General features: G+C 59.3%; 3 protein-coding genes across 3 annotated transcripts; all 3 read left to right on the forward strand.

Annotated features, from left to right (window-relative positions):
• Window positions 1-2732: 2732 nt before the first annotated feature.
• On the forward strand, window positions 2733-6335 carry LINJ_32_3440 (conserved hypothetical protein; the record flags this gene model as incomplete). Its single annotated transcript, XM_001467981.1, has 1 exon — window positions 2733-6335. One exon carries the CDS (start codon window positions 2733-2735, stop codon window positions 6333-6335), a length of 3603 nt encoding a protein of 1200 aa, XP_001468018.1.
• Window positions 6336-8446: 2111 nt separating this feature from the next.
• On the forward strand, window positions 8447-11767 carry LINJ_32_3450 (putative kinase; the record flags this gene model as incomplete). The annotated part of the gene is made up of 1 exon (XM_001467982.1): window positions 8447-11767. One exon carries the CDS (start codon window positions 8447-8449, stop codon window positions 11765-11767), a length of 3321 nt encoding a protein of 1106 aa, XP_001468019.1.
• Window positions 11768-15050: 3283 nt separating this feature from the next.
• LINJ_32_3460 (putative glucosamine-6-phosphate isomerase) lies at window positions 15051-15890 on the forward strand (the record flags this gene model as incomplete). The annotated part of the gene is made up of 1 exon (XM_001467983.1): window positions 15051-15890. One exon carries the CDS (start codon window positions 15051-15053, stop codon window positions 15888-15890), a length of 840 nt encoding a protein of 279 aa, XP_001468020.1.
• Between the last annotated feature and the right edge of the window lie 208 nt (window positions 15891-16098).

Genomic DNA, 16098 nt, shown 5'->3' on the forward strand with positions numbered 1-16098 from the left:
TGGGGGTGGGGGTGGGGTGCATGCATGAGAGAGCTGGTATGCGTAGATACGGCGTTATGGACGCCTCGCCCGCCGCAGCCGCAGGGACCTGCGCCCGTGCCTGTCCGCTTCAAGCCTGTCACCATGAGCAGGCCGCGCTTCTCGCGCCTGTGTACGGAAGGCCTGGCTGTAGCGCTGCGACTACCCGCAGAGACAGCCTTAGAGGCGGCACTTGCTGATGTTGAGGAGGCGCTGCAGGAAGTTGCCACTGCCCCTACCTCCTCGTCGCGGAGAAAGATGCAAGGTGAGAGGCCGAATGCTCGTCCGGTCCTATGCTTCACCGCCTCGAATGGGCAAGCGGATTCAGCAGATGTCCTTCCGCTCACCCACTCGACTGTTGTCTTGGGGTCACCCACAGTGCAAGCCAGCACCTTGGCTGGGCTGCAGCACCGTGACCTGGCGAAACGGTGCACGGTGGAAGCGACTGAGAGCGCGTCTGCTGGACCCCTCTCTTCGCCTGAGTATGCTGTAGCTGCCCCGGCCGAGACCGTCGCGCAGGGGCTGGAAGCCCAGCCACCGCCCTGCAGCGCAAACCTGCAACCTCCAGCCCCCCGACCTGCACGTTGGATTTCAATGGCGATGTGCGTGGCGACGCCGACCTTCATTTTTGATACACAACCGAATTGCGTTTTGGCGCCCTGGGCATGTCGGATCTGCGCAGCGCGGTGAGCGTTGCCCGGCTGCCCGGCGGGAAAGTTCAAACGCGATTACGAACGCAGTAAATGTGGAAAAAAAAGCACGAGGTGGCTCGGGGTGAGCACGCGAGGGAGGAGCCGGCCGTCAAGCCGCCAGGCACCCTTGCCGCGCGAAATCAAGAGCGGAAAAGACGCGTGGGATAAGTCGTACGCCTCGCCCGAGAAGACGCCGTCACCAACGCCGCCGGCGGTGACACCACCGCCGATGCCCTCTAAACAGCCGAGTGAACTGTCGCACGTGCCGCTGCTGCTGCGCGACGCCGCGGAGGTGAACGCGACGTGCCCAGCACGTCAGCCCTTACGTTGACGTTTGCGTCGGTCTCTGTTTCTCTCCGCGCCCCAACGCTGCCTCCGCCAGTCGTGGTACCGCACGGTACCATGAGGCTCCTCAGTGCACCAGTGAGGATTCTTTGAGCACTCCGCCCGTGCACACCACTTCCAGCAGCGTCAGCAGCTCCCATATGAGCAAGGAGGATTTCTTGCTCTCATCAAGCCCACTGGAGAGGCGGCAGCGATCTCCTCGACACTCGAGCGCGTGTCTTTGCCAAGGCCCGCGTTGTGGCGCAACTGCGACGGACTGGACTCGCCGGCTGAAGGGGTAGGAAGCCAAGAAAAAAAAAAGATGGCCAGACTAGTTAAAGCGAAGGAGAAGCGGCCTCGCCACACCTACCGTTCGCTCTATATCCCAGAGCCTCGCTTAAACTTCGAACACACGCCGCAGAAAAAGTGCGCACGGCGTTGATGCAGCGATGGCGCACAAAGGGCACAGGAAACACAGACAATACGTCTCTCTCTCTCTCTCGTTCTCTCATGGCGTCGCCTCGCTTGCTATGGGGAATCTCCCCTGCCTCCTTATCCTCCCCTTCTTCGCTTTTTCTTTTTTTGTTCGCCGTCTTTTTAAGCGCCTTTGGAGCTCATCAACTCAGCTGCTTTCTGAGGCGGCTGCTTCCTTGACTGCACGCGTCGCTGTCTGTCTGCACCATCTGGTTCTGTTGTCAGACCCCGCCCTCTATCTGTCCCCGTAAAAGCTTCTCTTTCTTTTCTATCGTCTGCTGTCTCTCAGTCTTTGTATGCACTAATCCGCACACGCGGCGGTGCCCTCGCATCTATCGCCTTCTCCTGTCCTCTGTAGCCTCTTTTTATGCATGTCTTTGCCCTGTGCTCTTGCTCTTGCGTGCATTGCGTGTGCGTCATCATCTCTTCCTCGCCTTTGCTTGTTGTTGCTGCTGCTCTCTTCATCATATCCCCCTTTTTTCATCGTTTCAGCGCCTGCCCGTGCCTGTGTGCAGTGGCTCGATCTCTGTCGCTGCGCATGTGTTGGTAGGAGGGCGAAAGAGGTCACGCGTGTCTCCGTTTGAACAGCAGCAGCGACAAGAGGTGGGGGGGGGGCGCAGCGAATCGGACTGTACACACACACGCGCGAACTCCAGCGTGTCAGCACGCATGCATGCTCCTTCTCTTTCGTGAAGAATGACCCGGGTGGGTGCAGCGAACGCATCACGCGTGGCTTTCCTCCTTCTCGCTGCTCACTGCGTGACCTCAGCACTCACGCTGTTTCTTGCCACGCGAGAGAAAGGGGGGGGCACCGCCGGTGGACCAGCGGCCACTGATTCATGCGCGCATGCGCTTCTTCGCCCTCCCTCACGACTCTTCACTGTCCCCAACGGCTTGTAGTTGAAATATCAGCGCTTCTCACTCTCCTCGCCCTTGCTGCGTCTCTTCCCTCGTTTTCCGCTTTCTTGCCATGCACACAGTCATTGAAGCACAAGCGCGCTTCCCTCACTCCTTGCCTTCGCGCCACCTGAGCCCTCCCTTGAAGTCTTCTGCGTGTGCCGCCACAGGAGAGGGTGCAGCGTAGCGTCCCTTTATTTCTTTTTGTGTTTCCGGCCCGAGCACACGTGTACACACGCGCACACAAGTTCTATCCGTCTGATCCCCTCCCCTGCGCACACATACGCAGACCAGCCTCGATGTGCGCATGCGTGTTTACTTCATCAAATGCCGCGGATCCAGCTGCAGTCCGTCAACCACTTTTCTGCATGGCTGCAGAATGAGATCTTGACCGAGGTGCCATTCGGCCTGTCCCTGCGGCTGCGTCCTCTAACGATGCAGGCGTCCACAGCTGTCTCAGGGGACGGATTTGTGTTGGCGAGACCTCACGTAGGACACTTAATTGCATCTTTGACCGCAGAGACGTCGCGGCTGCCAGCAGCGCTTGCGACCGACGACGGCGGCGCAGCAGAGGCTGTAGAGCAGGAGGCTGCAGAGGTGTCACGCTCCCTGTCGGGGCGCGTCCCTTCCACCATCGACTGGTACGCGTTTTTTCTGAAAACGTTGCTGCACCTCACCAGCACAAACGGGTCTCATCTTCGCTGCACCGGTGCATCTTCCTCGCCATCTTCTCCGACGTGCGTTGTGGCAGCGACGGACGGGGTGGGCCGCAAGACCGCTCTCTACGCAGCGATGCTGTCGCACTGCGCGGAGTGGTGGGACGCTGGCAGGGCGATGCGGTCCACCAGCGCACTTCTCTGGCACCACAGCCCGCCAATGCAACGGGCAGTGTCGCTGCGCAGGCCGTTTGTCTTCTTCGATGAGACGTCAGAGGCAGCGGGACGTCTCGCCGACCCATCGAGACTTAGCGGAAGAGACAGCGCCGATGTCGGCGCCCGCCGACGCTTGCTGCGCGTACTGCGCCTCCTCAGCGCTCGCGGGGGCTGGCAGCTCTGTGTGCGGCGCTCTCCCCGCGGCGGCGCTGCTCGCGCCGTTAGCACCACCTCTTCTACGCTGCTGCATCAGGAGGATGAGGAGTCGGTGTACGTGGACTGGCTCGACTACCTCACAGAGCGATGCGTGGAAGTGGACTTGCGGCCAGCTGGAGATTACGATGACTTTGAGTCTCTGCTGCGAGGCACCGCATCACACGTGTGGCTCGGCAGTAGCTCCACGGCCCACTCCACACCCATCACCACATCGTCAGCGCGCACGAGGAGTTGCGGCTGCGCGGGCGGCGGAAATACCGGCTTCGCGTGCGCCGTGCCCGATGCCTTTGTCCCTCTTAGCGCTGTGCTGTGGCACGTTCTGTCCACCGAGGTGGAAGGCACTGTACTGGAAACCTTGCACGGACTGCTGCGCCAGTATCTGTGCTGGCCCTTTCTTGCTCCCCCTGACCGCGCCGGAGATCCGTTGACGACGCGCAGGGGTGACGTGACCAGCATCTTGGGGTACGCATACCACGCGCTGCAGACGCTGGTTCACACACCAGAGCAGGCGTTTGCATGTGAGTTGATGCACTTTGACCGGAATGGCGCCGCTTCCAGCACGGCGTCAGCGCTGCCGCCGCCCCTGGCAGGCCCCGTCACGCTCTCCTGCATGATGCCCAACAGCTTTTGTCTCGCACCACTCGCCTGCGACAGCGCTGCCTCGCGCTTCTTCCTTCAAGGACCCCCTGCGTCGGTGGCGCCTGACGGCATGGTACTGCGTCGGCATCCACTTCGTGTGTTGCTGCTGCGCGTCGACCCAGAAGGCGGCTGGCTGCCATCGCCAGAGACGTTGGCCAGCCAGCGCACGCTCCACGCCTCATTTGATGCACAGAGGGGCGAAGCGTGTGACGGCGACGAAGGCTGTGAAGATGACGACAACGAGATGGACGACGACTTTGCATTATGGGAGGCCCGTGGAGCAGGCAAACGGACTGTGGCGCGCCCGGGCGCAGTTGCGCCTGGACAGAGAACGGCCGTCACCTCGCTGCCATCGCCCTCCCTTTGTGCGGATCGCTCCCCCACAGAGGATCGAGTGGTATCTATGCTGACGGCGCATGTCATCCGTAGGGGGCCCTTCGCGCAAGCGGTCACGTCGGCCCGCAACCTTGATCAATACCTCTGGCTTGCTGCAATACGGCTGTTTGTCTACGCACTCCTCCACGACGTGCGTGTGGTTGTCACCCCGGAGAGACTGCCCACCTTTGTGAAGGTGTTCGGTTACCGCCACCTTCCTCAGCTGCACCAGCGACTCTGCGAGGTTCGAGGGGCGCTGAGGGAAGCTGCAGCAGACGACGGTACCTTGTTGTTCTTTGAAGACGCCGACGACGCCGTCACGAGAGCTGCTGCGGTTTCGCTGCTGGACGCGGCGTGCCAGCGTGAGCCGCCGATTGCCGTGTACGTTGTGGACCAGGTCTCCCTGAGCGGCTTCTCGAGGCTTCAAGCGAGGAGCAGGGCTTCGGAGACGACCAGCGCTGATCGTGTTGTACCCTCGGCGCCCTCTTCTCTGCCGCTCCCCCCGGTAGTGTTGTGCTGCGATGTGCTGCGCCATCCGTGCAGCTTCGACGAAGCATGCGGCTCGAGTCGACCTAGCGGCATCTGTGAGGTTGCTCACTGCGGGGTGCTCGACGTGATAGAGCTGTGCCATATTTCTGCCCTCTTGCTGCAGTCGCAACACTCCCCATGCTCTGCAGAGAAGTTCGCGGTGAGGTGCGCTGCAGTGGTTGCCTCGGAAGAAGGGGGCGAGTCCCGGCTGTACGACGGCCGTGTGTTCATTGCGGCGCTGCACCCTATAGTCACACCTTCTTTGACCGATGCAGATGATCGCTTCCGCACACAAACTGGTGAGCGGGGTGCGGATCCCCGAGCAAGATGCGGCGCCGACGCGGACGCCTGGAACGCTGCGGTTGACGAGTCAGAGCTGTGGCAGCCGCTGCTACCTTCTCTTCTTCTCTTGGCTCCGATTCAGCAGCAGACCATGCTGTACGGGGGACTGCTACGCAAGGCGGCCTTGGCACTGCTGGAGGCGCTACCGAGCCCTTGTACAAGTGAGACCGATATATCGACTTCTATGCGAGACACAACTCGCACTGCCCGTACAAGTATTCCCGGTGCCGTTCGCGGCGGCGGCGCTTTCTTCGTGTCTCTGGCGAGACAGGCACGGTGGTTAATGCGGCGGCTCTCGCTGTCGCCGGCCTGTGCCGATGCTGCGGCGACGCTCGCAGGTGTGGGCGTCGCGGGTTCGAGACCTTTCGCATCCCCTGAAGCCGTTTCCTGGGGCATCGGCGTTGCTCCGCAGGACCACGCCACAATACGCTTCGTGCTGGCAATCCTGTGCGAGTCGTGTGCAGCGATGGTGACTCGACTAGCGGAGCCGCTGATTGAGAGGAGCGCCGCATCGGGACTTGCATTGTCTCCACTGTGCAGTGCCCGAACCTCTCCGCCTCCTCGTGGACCGCATGCCCGACGGCGATTGTGGGTCGAGGCCCTCCGCGCTGCTGTCGAGTCATCTTCGACGGTACCCGGCCAACCTGTGCTGCACGCCTACCACGAAAACGTGGACGTGATGCTCTCGGAAGCGGCGAACGGCACTGTTTTCGACGCGTGCCTTGGCGCGCCAACGCTACACGAGCGCGCTATGCAGTGGTTTGCCTCTGACCGCCGGCTCTCCTCCTCCACTTCACAATCCGGCGCGAACGACGACGCTTGCGTGCACCGTGGCGGCTGCGCCACGGAGCCGCCATTGCCCACCCATCTTTTTCTGGAGCCTCTGCACACAAACGCGCGCGCCGTGCGGGAAGCTGTCGCGCTCGTGCTGCGTACGCTCTCTGCTACCGTACCCTAATACTACTTGGTTTGCATGCCGGCGCGAGCGTGGAACCTTGAGTAAGGCGAGAAGAGCTCGCGCACAGAAGACTCGAAAACCGCTGACAGGAGCATACTGGAACCATAGAACAGAAATGTGCGAGAGCGGGCGTGTGTGCAGCCTGGTGCGATCTCGTGAGGTCCATGTGCCTCTCACACGCATCCCGACCTCCATTGCTCATATGTGCATATACGTGTACTTATATGTTTGTGTGTGCCGTCTTTCTCCACCTCGTCTGCCTCTTCTCCGCTTTCGGTGCGGCTTTCCTTCGGTGGAGTGATCCTGTCTCCTTTCCCCCGGCACGCAGCATGCTCTGTCGTCTCTGCACTTCTCCCATCCTTGAACTGCTTCCCGTTTTCTTTTTATCTGCCATTGAACGCACACAATCGCGTGTGCACTTCCATGTGCGTCCCCCTGCATACATCTCGTGCGTTGTGGGCATCACCGCAGTGCCAAAAGATTCGGGCGGATTGCTGGGCAAACACACATACACACACACACACAGCGGACACACGGAACCACATACCCCCCCCCCCCCGCGCACCTACAGCGGCACACAATCTGCGTTGGCGCGGCGCCGTGTGTGATAGTCCCGACTATGCGTTTGTCGGTGTGTAATTGTGTTAGTGCCGCCAGACGGAAGTTTACTATCTTTTTTTTTTTTTCGGGTTTGTCGAGTCTGCTGCCCGTCCTCACTCCGACGGTACCTCCCTTCTCGCTTCTCGAACTTTCTCCACGACATCAGCGAGCCGTCTATAATCACGGAGAGGGACGACGCACAGTCACACAAAAACACATACAAGCGAAAAGAAGGGCGGCGAGAAAGCAGCACCGTAAACGCTGGCGTGAGGTTGTGTTTTCCTTTTCCTTCTCTTTCTCTATCCCCTGAGCCGCATCTCCTCCCTATTCTCCTCTTCCTCCTCTTGAAGCCTTCCTTCCTTCGTCCTTTTCGTGCTCCTTGACACAGGCAGGCGCTTCCTTTTCTTTTTTTTTTGCTTGTTGTTGTTCTGCCTTTATTTGTCGAGTGGGAGTTGAGCCGCTGCCCCGCTTCTCTTATCTTCCTCCTTTTCAGCTTTTTCTGTGTACAGCACATGCTTGCGTGTGGTCTGCGCCTACAGCTTGTGTCACCTCTGCCCGTCCTCTGCGATTGTCTTCTACCCTCACGTCCCGGCAACTCTTGCCCAGCCGGGAGGACGACGTCTTGCGGTCCGGGTGAGCGACTCGTTATTTTCTTTCTTCTCCCTTCTTCATTATTTCGAGCTGGAACACACTAACGCAGGGAATCTGGAACTGCATATTTTTGCTTTAGATTTCTTTCTCCAGCGCCGCGGGTGCCTGTGTGAGCGTGCTTGTGGGTCTTGTTAGCCGCTTGCTTGCTCCTCTCCGCCCACGTCGCCTCTCTGCGATCTCCCCGTCTCGCCCCCTTTTCTCCGCTAACGTTGTATACACTCGAGAGAGAAGGGGCACTGAAAGACTCGGACACACACACAGCGCCTCCACGGCCGCTTATCTGCTGTTGAGCACGACGGTGATCCGCGTATGTGTGTCTTCTGCTCTGGAGAGGAACGAGGACCATAGAGAAGACCAAGAGTACAAAAAAAAGGGACACACACACACACACGCGCGCGCGCGAAGATTGCGGGGGAGGGCTCAGCGGCTGCGTCGTTGCGTGTTTTGCCCTCCTCTGGGTCGTTGTGCTTTAGTGCGTTTGGGCCCGCGCTTCAAGAGAGGAGCCGCGCCCTCCTCCCTCCCCTCCCGGCCAAAAAAAAAGAACGAAAAACAAAGAGCATCCGCGGAAACTGAGAAAACAAACAAAAACGGTGCTGCAGTCGACTGGAACGTTGTCCCTCCCCCCTTCTCATCATTTCTTCTGTTGAAGTCTTTTCTGTATTTGGCTTAGTGTTGGTGGCGGTATGTGCGTGTACATGGTTGGCTGCCGCACTCCTCTCAATACCTTTGGTTCCCGTGCACACGCGTGTGCACGTGCGTCTTTCTTCTTCTTGCCTCCCATGTAAGTGCTATTTTCTTTTCGTCTTGCTACCCACGAGCCGAAGCCTCCACATCGCTGTACAAGCTGAGCCTTGAAGTCGATGGAGGCCTACGAGATACTCGGCATCCTCGGCGAGGGCACCTACGGCGTGGTTGTCAAGGCCCGAAGCCGCGTAACGGGGAAGCTGGTCGCCATCAAGCGCTTTAAGCAGACAGAGCAGGATGAGCACGTCCGCAAGACCTCCTCCCGCGAAGTGCGCATGCTGCAGCTTCTGCAGCACCCCAACGTGATCCGCTTAGAGGACGTCTTCCGCAGGGAGGGTAAGCTCTACCTCGTGTTTGAGTTCATTGATCAAACGATCCTGCAGCTTCTGGAGAGCACCACGCGCGGTCTCCACCGCCGCGAACTGCGCCGCTACACCTACCAACTGCTGCGTGGTATCGAGTTCTGCCACAATCACAACGTCATACACCGCGACGTGAAGCCGGAAAATGTGCTCATCGACGAATCAGGACTGCTGAAGCTCTGCGACTTTGGCTTTGCTCGACAGACGTCGGCCAAAGGCAAGTACACAGACTACGTGGCAACGCGCTGGTACAGGGCGCCAGAGTTGCTCGTCGGAGACGTGGCCTACGGCAAGCCGGTGGACGTGTGGGCGCTAGGGTGCATGTTTGCGGAGCTCTCCGATGGGCAGCCACTCTTCCCCGGCGAGTCGGACCTAGACCAGCTATGCCTGATTATGCAGACCTGCGGGCCAGTGCCGCAGCGCCTCGTTTTCATCTTTATGCACAACCCGCTGTACAACGGCATCAGCTTCCCGCATACCGACATCCTGTACACGCTCAAGGAACGCTACCATCGCGAGTCGAACGACTGGCTCGAGTTCCTCAGCTCTTGTCTCCACACCGACCCGGCGCAGCGGCTGACGTGCACGGAGCTCATGGAGCTCCCCTACTTCACGCGCGACGGCTTCCGAGATCGCTATGAAGCCGAGCTGCGGGCTGCAACGGGCCTGCCTCAGCTGCGGTCCACTCCTACGACGTCGGCGCCTTCGACACAGCGGCGTGCGCCGGATCAGGCAGTCGCCTTAGGAGGCGACCTCAAGGCAGACACCGTGGTGTCTCCACACGAGCGCCGCTCGAGTGAGATCATTTCACCGAAGCTGCAGGGAGAGCAACCGCCCACGGTCAAAAACAGCTCAAGCGACACACACATCTCGAAGACGGCGCTCAAGCCCGCCGCGCACGACGCCAACGCCGGCAAGGGCAAGGGAGCAGGTGCGCCAACGTTCACTTTGACGTCTCCACACAAGGCGGCGTCTGAGCATCCCGTGCAGCTGCCGATGATCCTCAACAGTAACTCGGAGAGGGCCGTCGCTGCGGCGCTGACGGACTACTTGAATCAGATGCCCGCCTCTTCGAGCGCTGTGGTGTCGACACCATTACAGGCCACTCCAGCAGAGGTGGCCGGGGGCTTTACCAACGCTGATCTGCTCTCCCGCTCGTGTGGGGCGGTGCCGCCACCGCAGACATCGCAGATCACCAACCCATCAACTACGCGAGATAAAAATAGGAAGCGGAACGTCGGTTTAGCAGAGACCGAGCTACACCGACCCAGCAGCGCAAGCATCAGCGACGACACCGAGTACGCTGCGACGATAGACAGCAGCAAGGGTGAACCGGCCAAGCACATCAGCGACCATCCACGGGCATCGGCCACGCTTCCGCCCAACGGAGTTCTCGGTAGCGGCGGCTCTCACGAGCCGACGCGCGAAGGCGAAAAGACAAACGCGTCGCCACCGTTGCCGTCGCACGGGGTGGCAGAGAGCAGCATGCGGGTACTCCTGACAACCGCGGCACCAGGAAAGGATGATGGCGAGACGGCGGTGCTGAGCCACCGACCTTTGAAGCCGGCGTCAGCGGACAAAGCCGCGGCAACGGCGGCCACGGCGTTTTCTTCGCCGACGCTCGCCGCTACCCACGGCGCCCCGCTGGCAGAGTGTCTGCAGGGCCTCCCCGCCCTGTCCCTGCACCTCCCGCGCCACTTGCAGCAGGAACGGCAGACACCAGCGGCCGAGCAGCCACAGTCGCACACCCCACTCTCCGCCGAGACCTCGATATCGTCTTTCCACGTCTGCAGGCGCAACCCACTTGCTGCAGCCTCGACGGAGAACGATGACGTTTCTCGTGGTAAGGCAAACATCGAGCCGGCTGGCTCGAGCGTCGCCAATCCACGCCGCGGCCTCTCGAACTCAAGTGTCTCCACAGCCGCCAGCGAAACAAAGAAGCGCAAGTCCGCCAGACACAAGAGAGACACGAGCCGTCTACACGACCAGGCAGTGGGGCCCGTCAGCGGCAGCGCATCGCGTCGCTCTGTCCCGGGGAACGCATCGGACGTGGTAGCTTACCGCGCGGGATTCGCCTCGGTGGTGAACTCTTTGAAGTCAACGGTGTCGCAATCGCTCTCTTATATCTTGGGTCAACAGCAACGGCAGCCCTTGCTGTCCCCGGACTCACGCGGGGTCCACGCTGCCGACCCGCACCTGCACGGCGTTGGTGCAGGCCCGAGCGTGCCTGATTCTACGCATAACCGCAACGCCGATGCAGCCGGCCCACAGCTGCGCAAGGAGCGGCGATCTAAACCGTTGGCTGCCTCAACACATGCTCTCCAGGGTAGTGATCAGCGCCATCGCCAGCAGTCGCAGCCGCGACTGGACGGACCACTGCACCCTGACGGCGGTGCCTCTCAGCGCGCCACGGCCACCTTGATGGCTTTATCAGCACTTCGCAACGTCTCCTTGCCGCCACCGACCAAGTCCGCCGGCGATGCGGACAAGAGCAGCTACGGCCACCACACACGCTCGCACACCAACAACAACGGAGGCGAGACCGTAAGCCCCGTGGTCGGGGGGGACGGCAACGGCACCCAAACGTGCATCGCAAGTCGCGCTCGGCGTCCTATAGCTGTGTGCGCGGTGCACGGCAACAACCGCGATAGCGACGAGCTGATCTCGACCCGCCGAGTGCAGAAGAAGAATGCCGTCGCGACACACGGCCGAACTGGCAACGGCGCTGTGGGGCCCATTAGCTGCACAGATAGCTCCACGACGTCTTCCTATCAAGCGACCAGCATCATGTATGGCGCGCCGTACCACCCCTTCACGAGGGCCTCAAAGATGGACGGTGAGGTGGGCGGAGCCCCGCAGCGGCAGACCCTGCGGAGGCCCAAAAAGAAGATTGCCGACAGCCGCGGCAGCGGCATCGCTAACATAACGAGCAGCATTGGTCCCCGTCACTCGCTGGCACGTGCGCGACAGATACAGCACCAGCCGCAACTCGCGAAAGAGGATGGCGGCAGCGGCGATGGCAAAACGCCCCAGTTCAATGCCGCCGCAGCTGCATCTCCCTATACCAGCAGCTGACCAGATTTGTGCTTCAAATCCGACACACAGTAGTGCCCGGGCTTCTCTTTTTTTTTTGTTTTGCTTTCTGCTTTCCTTTTGTTGTCCTCCGATACACAGGTGCCTCATCCTCTCTCGCTCTCCCACGCCATCCAGGGGCAGGGGGAGAGGCGCGTGCGTGTGTTGGCTGGCTCTTTCCTCGCACCTCGCTCTGTTCTCACTGTTCTGCTTTGTATGGTATCTTCGACTCTCGTTCTCTTTACTTCCCTGTCTTACCTTTGCGTGCGCATGCGTCGCGCGCGCTCTCTTGTGTTGCTGAGGGGGTGGAAGGGGGGAGGAGCTCGCACGAGGACGCAAAACGCACAACGCAACACCGCCGCTACCACAGTCTATCTTGTGCGCTGCTCTTCCCTTTCTCCTCTTTTTGGGTTTCTGGAGTGTTTCTCTTTTTCATTACCTTCCTGCCTCGCTGTCGCCGGAGCTGGCGTGAGTTACAGAGAGGCCGAGAAGGCGCATGCCTTAGTCCTCTCCCCTCCTCTCCTCACCGCACCACGGACACACGCACGCACACCCGTTCACCCACATTATATCAGTCTGTGCAGAAACGCTTTGTCTTTTTTTTTGGGTGGCGGTGGTCGTTGTGCTCTCTCGTCCTCGCGTTCCTTGTCGAGGGCTCGCTAAAGGCCTGCTTCACTGCCGCGTCCGTGCACGTGCAGGTCTGCCTCTCTGTGTATGTATGTGCAGATGTCTTCTCGCGTTCCATTCGCCTCCTTTTTCATCACGGATTCGGTATGCGCGCGCGTGCCATTGACTCTTTCTACCGCCTCTCTTCATCTCTCCGGCGCGCCAGGCTTGCTTTGGTGTCTCATTCCAACCCGCACGCGAGAGGCACGAACACAGCGCTTTTTGGCGATGGAGAGAGGGAGGGAGGGAGAGAGGTGGTGGCGGAAGTGGTGTTGGTGGGGGGGGTTAGTGGAACAGACGAGACAGCTTCGTCCCCCCCACCCCATCTTCTCTCTCTGTCCAAAGAAAAAGATGCTGGCTTTTGGTGACGGTACTGGTGCGAACCCCATGGGCTCTCCTTCTTACGTCTCTTTTTTACTCGTTGATCACGTCTGTTGTGCAAAGATTTTGACCCCTCTCTCCCTCTTTTCTCCATCCCCTAAAGCCTCACGGCTGGGATGGCGCAGAGAGCTTCTTAATAACTCGACGAGCGAACAACTTCGAACGCACAGCATGAACGAAGCAGCAGCAAGAAGGCGTCAATCAGCGCCACGCGCATGGAACACGTGTATGCACGGACTCACACTCGAACGAACATACGGCGGCAACAGCTCGCGAGGGAGCTGTGCGACAAACACAGCACGCGCTAAGTGTTCACCTCGCCCTCTATCCCAACCCCCTCCTGCGGGGCGTGCTGATGTACGTCTTTTGAGGCTCTTCTTTCAGCTCAGCCGTTTTCTGTCTCCTTATCTTCACCGGGCACATGTACGTGTGAAGGGCGTTTCCTGTGTATGGTACGTCTTTATGTATATGCCTGCGCCGTTGTTTATGGGTGTGCGGGGGGAGGGTTGGCGGCACCGGCTCACGAGATGGGAGAGGCGGTCGGGCGGCGACCTGCTTTGAATGGAGGAAACAGGCAAGAGGTATCCGTTGCAGTTGAAGGGCTAATCAACGAGAGATGTCATCTCTTTGCAGTGTGCGAGAGGCATGCGACACTTTAATGGCAACGCGACTTGCGGCTTTGTGCGTGTATGCTCGCGCACCTCTCCTTCTTTTTCTTCGACCTTTCTCATCCACCGCTGCTGCTGTCTCACTCTCCTTCTCTGTGAGACCCCTTCCTCATTGTGCGCGTGGATGACCATCCTTCTGTGCCTTTCGCTTCGATGCCCCACGACGTCCCTCTACACTTTCCCGCCGTGCCAGCTGCTCCCCCCCTCTCTCTCCCTTTTTCCTTGTGTCGTTCCCTTCTCCCGCCCACCATCCCCCCTCCCCCTATGCTAACAGATACACACATCGCACCGGACTGTAGACTCGGAAAAAAAAAAACAAAAGCAGGCGTCTCTCGACATGCTTTTATTCTCTTCATTTTGTTTCACTTTGTGGGAAGGTCGCTGCTGCAGCTCTTTGTCCCTCTTTCCCTCCGTCTTAATAGGGTCCACGGCTTTACTGATGTGCTTATCCCGCCCCGCCTGCCGACCGCCGCCGATGTGTGCGTGTCTTTGCCGACTTTCTGCGCGCACCTCAGCGATCTCTGCCTCTTGGCTCTCTTCTTTGCTTTGAAATTTGCATTCGCACTCGGGTGTCTCACTCTCTGTTTTTTTTTTCCCTTTTCGTGTCGTTGCGTGCTTCCATATTTTGCTGCGCACATGCATCTGCACGCGTGTATGTCTGTAGGTGCGTGTGTGTGTGTCTGTGCGTGACGAGCATGTCTTTGGGCGCGCTAAGCTGTATGTAGATATCCTCCTCTTGTCTAGCTGTCGATGTCGCCTCTTCTTTGTGCTTTCTTGCCATGACTGTCTTCGTAAATCTCTTCGCGGTTGTGTGTGTGCGCGTAGGTGCAGCTTCGACCCATTTTTCTTTTCCCTTTTCGCTTTCCTTTCTTGTCTCCCTTTCACTCATATCTCATGTAAGTGCTCGAGTTTCTCTGTTTGTAGCGCCTTCTTCCTTCGTCTCCTTCGCTTTTTTTTCGTTTTCTCTTGTCCTCTTCGGTGCTTGCGTTCGTGTGTGTGTGTGTGTGTACGCGCCTCTCATGGGGGCCGTCTTGTGTTTGGTTGCGTATGTATGCTTGAGTGGTGCTTGGCATCTCGGGCTGTGCATCTTTGGAACCTGGTGCTGCAGTCATTAAGAGAACGGAAAACAAGACGAGAACACGCGAGCACAGGTGTGAACAAAGGCGGTGCATGCTGATGTGGTGATGATCGACAACACCTATAGAATGATCTCTTCTGCGAACGCGCGAAGGAGCTGCTTCCTCTGCGTGAGCCACTGCATCTCCGTCCCACCCCGCTGCCTGCTGCTCCCGGAGTGCACAGGCAAATCTCTCCAGGTGTAGGCTACCCTGGAATCAAGTAGATTAACACTGTAGACTCCTGAGTGCGTGCAGCGTACCTCCTCGACTGTGCTTTCCTCCTTTTCTGTCCTCATCCTGCTTCCTCCTGCGAAAAAAAAAACACCACGCGCACAAGCGCACGCGCTTCAGGTTTTCGTCTGCGATTGCCACCTGCCCCTGAACTGAGTCTCTTGCTCCCTCCCTTTCCTGGTAACCAGTACACCACCCCCACTTCACATACTTTTATCGACCATGCGGATCGTGATCTCCGAGACGGCGGACAAGGTGGCGGACTACACGTCTAATTACGTGATCAAGTCCATCAACGATTTCAAGCCGACGGCAGACCGGCCGTTTGTGCTTGGGCTTCCGACGGGCGAAACGCCGATGCGCACGTACCAGAAACTGATCGTTGCGTACCGCGAGGGCCGCGTTTCGTTCAAGAACGTGATCACGTTCAACATGGATGAGTACGTGGGGCTGCCAGCGGATCACCCGGAGAGCTACCACTACTTCATGAAGCACAACTTCTTTGATTACGTAGACATCCCCGAGCAGAACCGGCACATCCTGAACGGGAACGCGCCGGATCTGATCGAGGAGTGCCGCCAGTACGAGGAGAAGATCCGGGCTGTTGGCGGCATCCAACTGTTCCTCGCCGGGATCGGGACGGACGGACACCTTGCGTTCAACGAGCCTGGGAGCAGCCTCTACAGCCGCACGCGCGTCAAGAGCCTGAATGCGGAGACGATGGAGAGCAACGCGCGGTTCTTTGGCAACGACGTCTCGCGCGTGCCGACGATGGCGCTAACGGTTGGGCTGCGCACGATCATGGAGGCCAAGGTTGTGCTGATGATTGCCACTGGTGCCAGCAAGGCTCTCGCGGTTGCGCGGTGCGTGGAGGGCGGGATCACACACATGTGCACTGCAACGATGCTACAGATGCACCCCGCCGCGGTGCTGTGCCTTGACGAGGACGCGACCCTGGAGCTGAAGGTGCGGACGACGCGCTACTTCAAGTTGCTGCTGAACACGGAGAAAGCGCTGGAGGAGCGCCAGAGCAACATGAATCGTACCTATTCGAAGCTGTAGGCGTCTTTGTTGCGCCCACGTGCAAGCACGCCCATCGCCTCCGCTGCCAGCTCGCGTGCCCGAAAGGGGCAGCAGCGCGTCTCCACTGTGGCAAACCGCGTGCAGACAACTTCGCCGCCCTCCGCCTCCGTCCCCTCCCCGCTGTCTTGTTACCCTTTAATGTTTCACTTTTGCTCTCTTTCTTATTTTTTTTTTCGTTGGTTCGCGT

Source organism: Leishmania infantum, chromosome 32 (genome assembly GCF_000002875.2).
Source record: "Leishmania infantum JPCM5 genome chromosome 32".
Classification (NCBI taxonomy): Eukaryota; Euglenozoa; class Kinetoplastea; order Trypanosomatida; family Trypanosomatidae; genus Leishmania; species Leishmania infantum.